This window comes from Athene cunicularia (genome assembly GCF_003259725.1).
Source record: "Athene cunicularia isolate RWA chromosome 6 unlocalized genomic scaffold, athCun1 chr6_part1, whole genome shotgun sequence".
Taxonomy (NCBI): domain Eukaryota; kingdom Metazoa; phylum Chordata; class Aves; order Strigiformes; family Strigidae; genus Athene; species Athene cunicularia.
Genome location: NW_020799105.1, coordinates 17,691,274 through 17,706,654, shown reverse-complemented (window position 1 = coordinate 17,706,654; position 15,381 = coordinate 17,691,274). Strand labels below are relative to the sequence as shown.

Here is a 15,381-nt window from a genome sequence, read left to right as displayed (position 1 = left end):
ATCTTCAGGGATTGTGGACTTGCATTGTTGCGTGCTTTGCTGTACGTTGTATTGCTGAGGCACACACTAAAGGTTAATCATAGAATGGTTTGAGTTGGACCTTAAAGATCATCTAGTTCCAAGGGACACCTCCCACTAGATCAGGTTGCTCAGTGAGATACTCTGTCATGTCTCTTGAGACTGCAAAACACAAAGAACTGTTTTCTTTGCTCTGTAAATTAACTGATTGGCAGGAAGCTGCTTGGATCTGGTGTTTCATGGACCTCTCATGGAGAAGTTCTTGAGACTAGTGAGTCTTTACTGCATTCCTGCTGATTTCACTGAGCTGAAGACTCCCAAGACAGGCTGTGGGGGTTATTCTGCAGAGTTAATCCAGTTCTAAAGTGGATTATTAAAATCAAATCTCCTTAACTTTAGGCATGCACAGTAAAGCATGACACTTGCACATATGCTTTTCTGTTGGAGATTCCTGCATTCGTGCAAGTTCTTAGCCGTTCTCAGCAATAATTGTGGTTACTGTCCATAATGGTTACTGATAGTACACTCATATTTTTATCAGCAACAGTACAGGTTGTGATCATAATTTGTCTAGATGAATTCAATTTATAGCAAATGAATAGTGATGATTTTATAGGGTATTTTTTAAAAAAATAATGAGTTTAAACCACTGTCACTACAGCATATTACTGCACTGTATCTCAGTTCACTGCCAAGTATGGGTGTGTAGTGCAAAAGTTCACACAGGTGTTAAGAAAGCATGATCTCCTTTCTAAGGATTAGCAATAACATAAGCAATTTGGAAGCCAGTCATTATATCAATAATATGAAAGCGTGTTCAGAGGTAAATGTTTGTACATACCTACAGTCGGTGAGATTTGTATATTTTTGGAGCGACAGTTGTATAATGTAACTATCTTACCTGTTTCTAAAGATGATCTGGAAGTTTCAGGTGCTTTTTACTTAAGCGTGTGTGTTATAGGCTTCTTAATGTTTAGAGAAAAGCCAAGTGTCCTTGTTTTCTTATTCTGTTTTGCAATAAATTAGATATTACTCTTACTGGTTTATCTGTATTTTGCAGACTATTATTGTTATGCAGAATAGCAGCCTACTAAGAAAATCTTGCTTGTGAGAACCTCATAAAATCAAATTTTGTTTTAAGAAATCCAGATATTGTAATAGAACAAAACATGCGAAATATTTTGTTCCCAAGGAGTCTAATTTGAAATAATTTTAAATGATTCTGTTAGAAAAACCACTAACCCCCCAAATCCCGGCAGATCAGAATGAGTACACTATGGATTTTGTTGAATTGATTGATATAGTTGCTAAATGTTAATTTCATTTACTCTAAGAGAATGATGACATGACTGTAAACACCAATATTACAGACTGATTGTATTTAGAGTAGCATGACACAGGCTACAAAAAAAGCCCAGTATAGTGTAAAAGTTGTGGGTAGGACTGAGACCATCAGGCATTATTTGCTTGAGTATCTTACCAGTAAGGATAACATGATTATCCCAAGATGTAGAACTGCAGGACCGTAGCATGTCTTAAGAAAGAACAATATTCATCTCTGATGGGTTTGTATACACTCCTCCAGACTGTTTAAAACTTGTGAGAGGGTCTGAGGTGCTGAGGTCAGTCTGTGGGGCCTTTGTAGCTCCTCCACATTGTGCTGGTGCCACCCAGGGCAGTGTGGTGAGGAGGTGGGGTAAGGAGAGGTTGGCAGCCTAAGACCATTGCACAAGCTGCAGTATGAAGTCATTACAAAGCAAAAATCATGGGGAAGGTATGGAAAGGCTACAGGATGAATGCCATAAAGGAACTTCCCCCGCAGCTTGCCTGCAGGTTTGGGAAGACTAGATTTACTGAGGGATACTGTAAGAACCTGGAGAGACAGAAGAGCAGTGAGTGGAAGAGCAGCCTTACTTTCTTCAGGAGTGAACACCCAGCTATTCACAACTAGTATGGGGAACAGTTTTGTCAGGTACAGGCTCAGTTCTGCTCAGCAGCGTGTCTGGGGGAATCTGAAAAACTCCACAGACGCCATCAACTTTGCCCGAGTCAGTTGCCTGCTGCCTTTTATACTAGAGTCCTTAAGAAGCACTGCTGCTTGAGCTGCTTTCAAAAGTGGAAAATGTGTCAGTTGTCCAAGTGGCTGAGGGAGAGGCATCAGAGGAATAGATTGCTGGAGCAGGGTATGTTCAGGAGAAACAGAAGCCGGGAAATGCTTAGTCGTATAGCTCTTGAGAATGCTAAAACTGGAAACTGTAGGCTTCCCCACCAGGGCCCTGGGACCACTGTTGGGTCACAGGTCTTTTGCAAGAAATCCCATGTTAATATTACTGGTTTTCCTCTGAGCAGGCACAGTTAAGTAATGATAACAATTAGAGCAGGTCATGAGAGAGCGGCATTTCCTTTCTAGAGAAGGGAGCATTTTGCAAAATGCCACAATCAAGACTTTATAGAAGTGATGGCTCTCAGCTGATCTAGGTCGTACAGTGATTAAGCTGTGGAAGCTTGTGGCAGGCTTTCTTGTCAAAACTGTTTCTGCCAGATTTTTTGCCAGATGCAATAACATTAAATGGAGGATATTTTCCTGGATGTTATTTAGTAGAACAACTTCTCCCCTTTCCCTTTCTGTTTTATAGCAGACTGTTTCCTTCATTGGTTGATGAACAAGAGATGTTGGTCAATTTTGAAGAAATTGTATAAAAACTGTGCAGTGATACATCTAAGCCATGATCTCATCTGTGGAGAATGAGAGCAAGATAAAAGTATGAAAGCCAGCTTTTAAAATGAGAATAACAAAGCTTAAATCATGGCTAAACTGTTTAGTATCTTACACATACTTTTTCAAAGTAATCAGGGTACAAGAAAAAGCAAACCAAACTGGTTTAGCTCTTTGTGGAGTGATGTCAGTATGGCTCTCATGCCTCTTGCTGAATGCACAGGATATTTTTCATTGGAAGATAACAGCAACATAAGTATGGTGTTTAGCTATAGTGTTAGTCATTGTGACTCTTCCATCCACACTGTGTTCAAGGGAGACTATTTAATTTGCAGAGTGCAAAAGGTTATCTAAAGTAAAAAGGTTATTTTACTTTCCTTTAAGACATGCACCCTTAACACTAAGTACCAGGAGTTTGTTTCTAGAATTGCTATCAATGAATCTTTCATCTCCAGGTTAGGATATCTGAGTAGACTCTGAATTATACAGCAGGATAAATTTTAGTCTTCAGGCTTAAAACAATGAGATTAAAGCAAAAAACCATCCTGGTTGTAAGAAGATTTTATTTACAATACCAGTGTCTGCTTTTTGTATCTCTACTCAGGAGTAAATTACATTTGACTCCTAAATCTCCAGTATAATTTACTGCAGTCTGTATTTTAAATTTATTTCTATGTGCATGCTATAGTCTAACACTGCAGCTTTCCATGGCTGAAGGATGTGAGGACAGGCTTCTCTTCAGCTACGGGGGAGATGAGATACAGCAGTGCTAATCTCTAGCACATGTGAAAAATGGAGGTAATGAACTCAGAGAACAGAAAGTCCAGATACCAGCAGGCAGCTTCTATGTCAGCAGCTGCTGGAACAAAAAATGAATGATAATCATTGCAAGCCTGTTGGGGGTGCCTGAGGATTACAGGAAGGGGTTAACAGTATCCATGCATGTGTATCCATAGGCTGTGCTCTGCACATCAGATCAAATATTTATGAATGAAGGTCAGATGTGCCCCTTTCAGGAGGCTGTCCCCTAACTGTTTACAAAATACTGTTTGAAAAAGAACACAGCCAGGCTGAGTTACAACCTGACATCTCTTAATGTGTCAGAAATGTGACATAATGGATTATGCCTGTGTTGGTGGGGTTCAGCCTGGCTCCCCAGTTGAGCCTCAAATGCTATTAATAGTAACACACTGAGTCATAGGAGCAAGAATGTCAGACTGCCTGGGCTGTGCTTCTCTTACACATTAGACTGCTAACAATAGAAAGCCAGCCTAGATTTGTTAGAATAGAATAACTACTTTTTTCCATGCATGTGCCTGAATATCTCTCTCTCTCTCTCTTAATTTTTTATTTATTAAAGAATGTCACTGAATAAGAGAGATGTTCTGGGTGAGGCAGATTGGCTTGTTTAATTTCTTTCTGTTGTTCTGGGTGGCATTTATACAAAACATTTAGAATTTATTTACTGCAAATATTTTTAACGCTGTGTGCATGCTCTGATTTTTTTCCAGCAGGTATCAGCCATCTGCTGCTCTGTCTGGCTGATGCCTACAGCTTGTTTCTTTACATTAATTTCTCTCTCCCTATATATAGTGGCGTTGAGAAGGAATTCCCTTGTGGAGGTGTGAGCTCCAGTTCAAGCCCATCTCTCAAAGGGGTTACTCAGTCTCTGAACTGATCATAGCCTTTGCTTTAGGGTGCAATATAAATCTAATTGCACCTCTGTCATGTAACCTGAAGCACATTTTGCACTGAGTTGTGGTCAAGTTGAATCTTTGGCCAATTGATCTGCCCATAATCTAGCCCAGAATATCTTTATATTTTGACCCAGTTCTCTACTATTGAGGTCATCTCTGTCTTTGGCATGTCAATTAATTTCCCTTTGTCATTTTCTCCACTTCTAAACCACAAATACTAAAATTTACTGTTCAAGCAAAGGCATGGAGACATAGATTTGTCTTGGTGAAGTCACTGGTAGCTAACTAGAATGAGGAATGAAGTAATTTGTAAATAAGGAAAAAGTATCATATAGCCGTAGTGATAGAGGTTCCCCAAAATCTTGATACTGGCAGTATATATGTATTAAAAATAATACATATTAAGTAGTTTTTAATGGGCATTCAGGATTTCAGTGAGTCATCTTTCCAAGCTTTATAACATAATGGAAATATTCTGAATCTTCCTATAAGATGATGAGACTTGGCAATATTGTAAAGGGTTGGTTTGTTTTTTAACATCAGTTTACTGGCCAGTCCTTTCTCAGGTAGAGTTTAGTGCCTGGAAAACCATAAATTGGAAGGCCAGTTTGATGTCCAGATTTGACACTGGTGCTTTGTCTTCTTGGGGATGTGTTGGGGGGTGAAATTCCAGGTAGGTGCTGCTGTTTCAGTACTCTACTCTCTTCTCCATTTAATAAGTATTTATAGCTATCATCTCAAAATGAATAATGTGAGAGGAGTTGTAGTTTACAATTATTTGGTATTTCAGAGTACCGCACTTACCTTGACTCATAGCAAAAATTTTGTCTGTGGTGCTCCCTGGATATGCTTCTAAACCCACGTGCTCACTGAGCTGTGATAGTTCTCATTTTTATTATTTTTATTGTTATTTCAAGGTAGTGAATACAGTTGGTATTCTGAGTTTGCACAAATTATATGTTACTCTCTTCTGTACTCCCGTCAGAAGGCACTGAGAGACTATTTATTAGCATGTTTTGTGGTCTAGTGATTGGCACTTGGTAACAGCTCTAAAGTAAAACCAGGAGTGGATAAACAGTGCTCACCACAGAAAAGCCACTGTGCCGCAGCCTGCCTCAGCATTTGCCCATGTTCATCCTGTCTTTCCCCTCTTGATCCTGGCTCAGTTTGAGTAAATAAAATAAAAATAAATAAAATACAAACTCATAAATACCACTTTAGCTTTCTCTGTGTTTGAACAGCTTTCCTGTTCTCTCTCACATCTCCTCACTTGCAGTCTTTTGCCAGTCATTCGGGAGCAAATCACATCGCCAGCCCAGTTCTGCGAGGGCAGAGGAATGCAAGGTGGTGTCAGTGGCTGAAAATTAGGGACGGTGGAATTCAGCATTTGTTCCACAGCAGCAGCTGTAGCTGGTTGTTTCAGCACAAGGGGCAGAGTCCACAAGCAGGGTGTGAGCTGCCATTAGCCATAGGAAAAGACCACCGTGGAAGAAGATAAAGAGGCACAAGAAGAAAAGACAGTGACGAGCAATCGGACCTGATGAGATCTTGTGGGAAATCTGACCAAGGAAGATAATTATCTGAAATAAACTACTTTTTTTTTTTTTTTTTTTTGTTAATCCACCTCAGCCAAACACTGCTGGAAAAGAGATTGTGTTTGAATAACTTCAGCTAATTCTTGCTGTTTCCACTACGAAGAAAATTTGTTTGCCATGGTGAAAGAAAAAGGTAATTATGTTTATTGATAGAATGCAGCTGAAACGACCTAATGTGCCAGCCATAATCACCTGAGGTTTAAACCTTCAAATTTAAAATGAAGCATGCTTTGATTGACGGTTGCTGTTTTCCTTTCTATAAAAGTGATGTGCCAAAACCTGCAGTGGATTGCACTGATTGTCTTTGTACCTGTTTTTAATAAGGGTAGAATCTGGAGCAGACATAATTTAGAGTGTTTGCACAGCTGGGTTCCTTCTGTGTGTACATGTGGTTTTGGTTTTTTTAATGTGGTTTAACCCCAGTTTGCTGTTGACTGTTTTTTACCTGTATTTGCTACAGTTCAAAGAGCTTTGACCACTGAAGCAGTTAGCTTAAAATTTTAAAGATAAACATTGATATATTCAGCAAGTCTGGACTTGAGAGGATCATATTTTACTTTTTAATGAAAAAATTGATTATATGAGATTTTGCATGATGTTTGAATTTTGCAGCAGTAAATTAGTTACCAATTTCAACTACCTATAAATAATATTTCAAGCATCCTATTGAAGCATTTACTAGTCAAATAATTTAGAAATGGTTGTAGGGTCTTTTCTTGCAGTAATAGTGGTCTGTATCATTATGGAGATATGAAATACATTCTCAGTTATATTTGAATAGTGGATTGGATGCGGTTTTGGAGCATCACATTATCAGATAGAGTCAAACTGTTTTCTGAAGAGGAGGATCTGTGTTCTTTACTTTTGAGGACTCTGTAAAAGATAATGTGGGATAAATTCAAATTACGGAAGAAGCAAGTAGTATTGTTGAGCAAGAGTGAGCAGTTTTTCAACTCTGAACGTCCACATTATGTTTTGTTTTGTTTTTTTTTAAATGCTGTAAATAAAATAAATTGAATGAATTTAGCTTCAAAGATGTTAAGATTGAAGAGAACAGGACAAATGCCTCAGTAGCCTCCCATAGTGTGTCAGAGGTATCAGAGTTATAGTCATAACCATTATACAGTCTACTGATAATTTTTGCTGATGAAAAGCAGTAGCCCAGCATTAATAATATTGGCCATTTAGCAGATTTGAGATCCATTTCTTCAGATTAACAGGATTGTTTTTATAATGCCAGTGGTGAACTGTTGACCTGCTAGTATCACTAAACCATTCCAGGGATTATTTAAGTAGTAGTTTCACCCTAAATCCCTGAAACTGCAAGTTTCAGAATCATTTGAGTCAACTATGCCACTCTTCTTTTCAGGAAAGTAAGTGTATTATCATTCAGTTTATTGTAATTGTTGCTTGTTTTCAAAGATACATTTGAAAATTGGGCTGCTGATTTTCTTGAAGCGTACATAAATGATGTGTAGCCTTTTTAGTTGTGTATTCAGTTTTGATCCTTCGATACGTTTCCGTTCCCCACCGAGCTGATGCTCAGTTTGTTGGGCTCCGTGTGTTACATGGGGCTGTATGTTAGGCGTACTCTGTAAATACCATTTTAGCATGTTGCACCATGAAAAGCGTCATATACCTGTAAGAAAATTAAAACAAGCCTGTAATTTTTGTAAAAAATGTGTGGGAGGAAACCTCCTAGGGTAGTGTGTAAAGTTAACGCTAAAAGCTTGAAAATGTGCAAAAGACTTGTGTTTAAATTGCTTCCTTTACCTCTCCCCACCAAGTTTAATGCATTATTTACAATGGCTATTAATATTGATGTTGGAGATAATATTTTTTTTTCTGTTCACACATATCATGGACTAAAATAACGAAGTGCTGTCCTTAATTTTGTTGTACAATTACTGATATTTCTTATGGCTGAAGAGTGAGAAAGGATAGTATAACTCTTTAGTATTTTGGTTTTCTACATTATTACTTTCAAATAATTTCTCCAACAAAATTTTTTTTTATTATATCTTTTGTTTCTTCCTTGCTTTTTTTTTTTTTTTTTAATTTGTAAATTCTTTTTTCCCTCCGCTTTAGATGAAGGGTGGGAGTTACTGCTACTTTGAAGCCACTACAAATAGCACTCTCCAGAGTGATACTCTTTACAAAATGCAGGCCAGTATAGTGCAGCTGGTACCCTCCCTTCCAGCCACTGCTTCAATTACTGTTTCAACAAGCTGAAAAAGCATGAAGTCCAGTGTTATTTCATAAACATGTTAACTAGGCACTGGAGAGGCTGGTATCAACTAGAAAAATGCAATTCCAATTCACTGAATTGCAAACCGGTTAGTAACAGTTTTTAGCAAATTAGCATGCTTCATTATGCTCATATTGTAGAATGATTTCAGTGTCTGCCTGGTTAGTTCATACACAAAAAAAATCCTGAGGCCAGGGTGTTTTCTGCTGACGCCAAATGGCGCTTCCTAAATTATGTCTGACTGATACCACATTTTCATGTCTCCGACTGTGTACTTATCTATTTCCAATTATGAGCCCTTATTATCTAGTTACTCAGCTAAATTATTGTCACTGTGTTGCATCCCAGGGCAACTTTCTGTTAAAGGATATACAGAAATAAATTTACATATGCATGTCTTGTTATTAATTCTCTTCTTCATTTCAAAACATATATTGAATAATTTGCATTCTTAGTGCTTCTATATTGAGGCTGATGTGTGAATTGTGAGCCTGCTAGCCGCGTTGCTGGGTGATATAAGTGTTGTAGCTTCATTTTTACCATCATTACTTCACATAGTCTGAGGATTTAGCCCTGATTCTTGACTTCTTGACCAGTTGATAAGAAGACTGACCTTAACATTCACCTGCTAGTCTGCGAAAGCACATTGGGAATCAACTTTGTACCTAATGAGATCTTGGATTGGATCACACATGGGCAAACCTATGAAAGTGGATTAGTATCTATTTATGCCAAACTTCTCCATACTTGGAAGGATAAAGGGAGAAAAAAGAAAGGATTAAAGATTTTTTGGCTTAAGGAAGTGGATACAGAGGCTTTACGATTTCTGTTCTTCACATACTGATTCTGTTGAAGGGTAGGTGCTGGCACCTACTGGGTACCAAGTTGCTGTAAGCTAAATTGTGTTTCCATGTTCTCCCAACTGTTGGTGGTTATTCAGTTGGTGCTGCCTTTCCCAGTAAGCAACACAAAATATTTAATTCAACAGAATGTTAACATTTCCTGTGTAAATTGGCTTATGGTCTAGTTCAGTCTTGCAGAAAGGTTTAATTCTCTGTTGTTTTTTCTTCATATTTTTGATAAAGCATAATATTGATACACCTTAAGGTTATGACTGAGAGAACTGGTTTTATGCTTGCAGTAGCTCCATTCTTGTCGTCTTTTCCATTCACATATCCCAAGAGCTATGAGTCTCCAAAGCAGCTTTTAGCCTAACTTTTGTTGTAAATGGAATTGCTTTCGATAAGCATGCAAAACGTTACCTGTGTGTTAATGTAAAGGTGTTCTCTACCCGGAACACTGTCTCTCCAGTGCTCTGTGCATTTTCAGCTTTAACATTTATTCCCTGTGTGAATCACGAAAATGTTGAATCATGGGATTTGAGTCCTGACACTGTCTCAGTGTCATGGTTGCCAATGAAACATAGTCTTGATCTGAACTCATGACTTTGGAACTTTTAACCCCAGTTGACCTGGGAAAGTCTCCCCAAGTTTGTTGCTTTTGGAGCACATGACAAGATTATGCACTTACACGTTGGCAGGGGGAGGACTGGGAGGTTTTATTTTCTTTTTGCTTCAGTTTACTTAGTTCTATTTGACAGTTTCCTTTTGGGGTTTTGTTTTGATTATGTCAACATGCTACCTTCAACAAGCCACAGAAAAGGCATTTTAAAAATATGCATAGTAGTAGATATTAAAAAAAAATAATACTCTTGTAGTTAAAGTACTAAACTGTAGAACAGTTCTCTTTTGAAGACTCTTAAGGTGACCTTGGGGAAGTAATTTGATCTCTCCTTGTGTTAATCTGTAAAATGAGGGTAAGAACATTCCTCTTGTCTGTCTTGAGTGTTTGAATTGGAGGTCTTTGGAGCAGAGAGTTTCTTTTACTTTGTTTCACAGCTACAACAAGGAAATTGGAGTCTTGGGATTTAATTTTTTTTTTTGTACAATTGGAATTAGTTAAGTGGTGTGTGAATATCTTAGAAACATTTTATTACTTTTTAAAGAAAAAACAACTGTAAAGGAATTATGTTTTTATTGGCAAATTTATGGTGTTGCTTTTTCTGTACTTTCTCTTTCTAAATAGATTTTTAATATTAGGTTTCAAATTGCAGTTCTGGTGTGCAGCATTGATACTGAGAGAAACAAAAATAACCAAGGAGGTGCCAGCAAAGGCATTGCATGTTTGCTGGAGATATTGGTTGTATTTTTTTAAAAAAAGCACTTAGTTCACATGAGGGTACGAATATTCATATCCAAAGAGTCAGGCAAGCACAGTGTGCAGTCCTGCCATGCCTGATGGCTTCCCGTGTTTCCCAGTAGTGAAATTCCATACATTCCTTGCATCCCAGCTGCGTGTAGGAGGCAGCTCTCTGAAGATACGATGGCAGCTATTTTATATTGAGAAATGGGAGAACTTTTCCTGTTGATCTCACTGGAGGGGAGGGCTTAGTGGTTTCAGTCATTAAATTTGAGACCACAGGGTTCACGGGTTCAGATAGTGGTAGAGGCAATTAAGCTGTTCCTCCATCTGAAACAGTGAGCGTTGTGGGCCAAAAACCCCAGTTTTCAGTAGGGGAGATTCAATCAGTTTAATTTATTGGCAATTAATAAACTTTTAATTACTGATTCTGATGTTGAAAGTAAAAGCAAGCAAACACACGCTTGGAGAAACACACCTCAGCTTCTCTCTGGACATTTCTCCTTCCCCTTTCTGGTATTCAGTCCCCATGCTACACATTATGCTCAGGACCTTTTCTGAGGCAACAGTGGCTCAGGACTGGGGTCAGTGGACTGTTGTTCCTTTCATTTTGTTGCTCCTTTTTTCTTACTCAGTTATTTCACCCTGGGTTCCTCTGCTGGCTGCAGTCCTTTTAAAATTGTACCTCCTGAGTAGTGTCCTCTCTGCCCTTGCTTGGGGCAGCTAGTTTGCCTCAGTGTTTCTCTTGCACTTCAGGCCCTCCTGCCCTGGCACTGTGTTTCTCTCTTACCTGTACTTCGGTGTCTCTCCTGCCCTAGCACTGTCTCCCATGTCTCCTCTGGTTTTCAGCATCCCTGGTGCTCTGGTATCTCTCTTGTGTGTCCTTCTGAGTGTCTCTCCTTTCTATATTTACTGCCCTTTTTAATATATATGGTTTTGCAGAGGTGCTATGTGCTCTTCTGGTTCTGTTTTGGTGTGCAATGGGTCCATTTTGTCCATTGCTGAGCTGATTGGAATCAGTTGTGACCAGCACAATGCAGTCCATGACCACCTTCTACATGAGTCACCTCTGCAGCACCCTCTCTACCAAAGCCCTGCTGGTTATGTTGAATACAAGTGAGTAGACTGCCAATTATATGGTTGGTTTTCTTGCATGAGAATTCAGAAGGCAAAGCTTTTAAAGACAAAGTCTTGGCATAGTGAAATTGTGCATGTTTAAAATACATTAAGCTAGGGCAAAGGAGTACTTTTGCAGAGGGAAGGTGGGAAGCTTGGTAGGAAAGAACTTGCAAGTTAGGATGGTAATTTGGCATGCCAATGTAGGAGAGTTCTTTTTGTGGAAAATTTAATGCATACCAGGGGAAAAGACCAAGTTCCACTCATCAGAATGTGCTGTGCCCTTTGGGTGGGAGAAGCCAGAGAACAGGATTTCGTTGTTTCTGGGGGCAATCCATAACTAAATTAGAAAGGATTATTTATAACATAGTTGGTTTTCCACCTAGAGAACAGTCAGTATTCCCAAAAGGATGATTAATCCTTGCCTTCGTTAAGTCTGGATAGCTTTCAGGCTCACTAGGGATCTGGCTGAGGAGAACACTCAGGCATTGTCTCAAGCCTATTCTGTTCAGCAGAGTGTCTTGTTGAGTCTAATGAATCACTGGGATTTAAAGCTAAGTGCGTGCTTCAGTACTGTCTCAAAGTCAGACTCCCGGTTTTGGAGGCTTTGTGATATTTTTGCAGCAAAGTGATGTGTTTTATTAATGGTGGTCAATTTGTGTTGTATGTTAGCTGCATTGTTGTATAAGAGACAACAACGAGAAGAAATAATACTGGCTTTTATATGGGCTTATCATGAAGTGCTATAAACCCAGAAATGATAGATGCCTTGTGTAGCTCAGCTGTGCATGTTGCCTATTATTATGTTCCATACGGACAGGAAAACAGAAGCAGGAAAGCTGAGGAATCTCCTCGAAGCTGTAAAGTGAGGAACAAGTGCTAAAATTAGGGTCAAATCATGTAATAAACAGTGTCAACAGGATAGCTCTCTAATTCCCAGTGCTGTTAGCACCAGTTTGATATCACAGATGCACAGATGTTAGTATAATCTACCTTGCAGTATTGCAGAACTTTGTATAAGTCAGGATCTGGTACAGAAGCAGAATCTTAAAATGTTATAAAATTAAAGAAGTGATCCACATATAAATGCAGCTTTGCAGAAGAGTGAGGATTATCTTTTATTGGTGCTGGGTCAAACAAGGGTCAATAAGTGGCTTATTTGTTCAAAGAAGCAGTTGCATTTGTTTGGGTTTTTTTTCTCCCCAAAGGGATTTTAATGGTTTTCAGAGCATCTACTTGCTATCCAGCACTTGAAGTGCTAGCCAGGGGAACAAGCTATATTCAGTACTGTATCAGTCATTAGTGCTTTCTCTATGGTAGTCCATTTACCATATAGTGTTAAAAGTTGATAGACTTCCAGAGCATACCATTAGTTATTGTTGAAATAATATACCTCAAGGAATTGATTTTTATGCTGAAAATGTTTGTAAGGTCTAGGTGCCAACATGAGCAGTTAACCACAGGGCAGGGGCTCTGAAATGTCTCTTTATCAGCTCTGTACATGGCAGACTATCCTAGGAGTTGGGAGCCACATGAAGTATGTTGCTTATGAATGTGACTGTCTTAGTTTGAGGCTGCATAGCTCAGTCCTTAGAAATGCCAGGAGTGTGGTAGCAAATGATGGGCATTTACAAGGTCCTTGATTAAAGGAGAGATTCTAAGTGAGGGGGACAGAGCTTCCATGGTTTAAAAACAATGGCTGAGGACAGGTCTCTGCCAAGGGTCTTGTACGAAACCCTTGAGTGAGATTGCCAGTGGTAACTGAGGGGAGATTTTACTACAGATCCTTTTTTGACATATTTTGGTGAGAGGCCTATTTCTGTGCAGGCTTTCCCTTATTTTTCATACACACAATCAAACCGCAGCAGTGATACGTCATTACAACAATACGGAAAGGTGTCTGTGAGATCACTGTCTTAAGTAGGTCAGTGGTCCTCCTCAAATAATCTCAGGGTAAACAACAGGAGAACTCTTTTTTTTTAAAGTAGCATTTGTATATTGACTTACCTTAAAAGGAAATTTAACTATATGGAATGCTTTTGGCAGCCTCAAAAAAGGAAGCATAGGGGAACTCTAACTAGAGTTTGTTGCTGCTGAATAAAATCCCCACGTGGGTTGCTGTTAAGGTAGCTAAGAGGCCTGTTTGACATTTAAGTGCTATTATGGGTAACCACCACTCATCAGTAAGCCAGAATTTCCATGCTGTCTGGAAAAAGCAATTGCTTTTTCTGCTAACTTCAGCATCTTGCTTTTGTGCAGCCTTGAGGATCCTTGAGGATTTGCAGTCAATAATTTGACACTTCTGTTTATTCATTGTTTTGAGTAAGATTTTGATACGGACAACAAGTGATGTGTATGAGATGGTTGCCGAGAGTACTCTTAGGAGCTCTTGAATTTCTAATTACGTCTGTCCTATGTTAGGAAAAAAACCAAAACAAAATACTTGTTTGAAATAGTGACTGAATCTTCTTGTATGGTGGGTGTGTGGAAGGCATAGCAAAGAAAATTATTTTACCACTTATAAGACTGATAAACAGTTGCTACATGTTACAGACTTGCAGATGCTAGGTGTAAGAAACATATGCTTAGAATGATCCTCCAACCCTTCAGTAAGGCATTTTGAAGGTGAACGGATTGTCTTGAAATACTGTCCCTTGGTAACTGTTGTGCAAGTAAAAGCAGAGAACTTTTGCAGGTGTGACGAAGATCAAAAAGGGCATTCTCAAAGCACTAGAGAAGACAGTCTGGGTTCACTGTCCTTTTATCACCCAATTTGTATCATGATCCATTTTGTGAAAAATTGCTCTGTACTGATACTAATGGAAATATGACAGACTAAATTCATTTTGTGCTTCTTCCCTTTGGTTTGCTAACCACTAATCAGTAATCCATCTGTTAACAATCATGTTGAGTAATGAAGTTTTTGATTCAAAGACTGGCTTAGCTTAGTCAACATTTGTTTCAACATCATCTGTTTCACAGCACGTCTTAGCTTGATGCATACTTCATTGTAAGATAGTGCCTTTTCATTACTGAAAATAGTTTCAAAACTGCCTATTGCTTTCCCTGTTTGAGCTTACAACAACTCCTGTTCATACTCAGTTAACAAGCTGTTCATGACTCTTCTTTTAAAGGATTGTAATTTTTCTTAAACAGTAATTGTCATGTAAGATATGTCATGTAACAAATATAAATGGAATAATTTTGTCAAGTCATTTTGTTTCTACAGTATAGATGCTATAGAATATGCTCTTGTTCACCTACCAAGTGACCAAAGACAAACACACGTGAACAGACAAGGTGGAAGTTGTTGTTGCTCAGCAAATGAAGGGTAGTACTGCTGCTGTTTTAGAGAATGATAAATTCTTTTAAATAGGTTCTGATGCTTTTGTGTTGAGAACAACATCAATGATGCTACTACAATTTGACTGGATTGCAGACCTGAGTTAGCAGTAAGGTGTATTTGTACCTGACAAACTGAGAAAGTGCTCAGGCTCCTGATGGGTTTGAAGCAAGAGAAATCCCAAGGTGCATTGGTAGTCAGGCATTAAGTGCCTACTGAAAACCAGTAAGACTTATGCTTTGTCACTGAGAAACTGTGAAAACTGTACACTAAAGAGCTACAGAATATCAGAATCTGTGATGTAATCCCCAGTGCATCCAGATAAGGTGATAACCCTTAAGGAAATGCAACAAAATTTTCTTAAAATCACAATCACTATCAAAAGCATGGCTAACTGCATCCATCAAGCACATTTATTTTAATCACAGAACAATCACAGCTTTATTTTA

At 38.6% G+C, this 15,381-nt stretch overlaps 1 protein-coding gene across 20 annotated transcripts in view; it reads left to right on the top strand.

Moving 5' to 3' along the window:
- Positions 1-15,381, top strand: part of ABLIM1 (actin binding LIM protein 1) — a 224,795-nt gene that overhangs the window by 81,619 nt on the left and 127,795 nt on the right. The window contains exon 1 of one of the 20 annotated variants that reach the window (XM_026851363.1): positions 5,773-6,159. The exons of the other annotated variants lie outside the window; for them this stretch is intronic. Coding sequence (XP_026707164.1) covers positions 6,144-6,159 — 16 coding nt within the window. The 5' untranslated portion in view covers positions 5,773-6,143. Of the gene's footprint in view, positions 1-5,772; positions 6,160-15,381 lie in introns of those variants that run through there. 20 annotated transcript variants of the gene reach the window in all.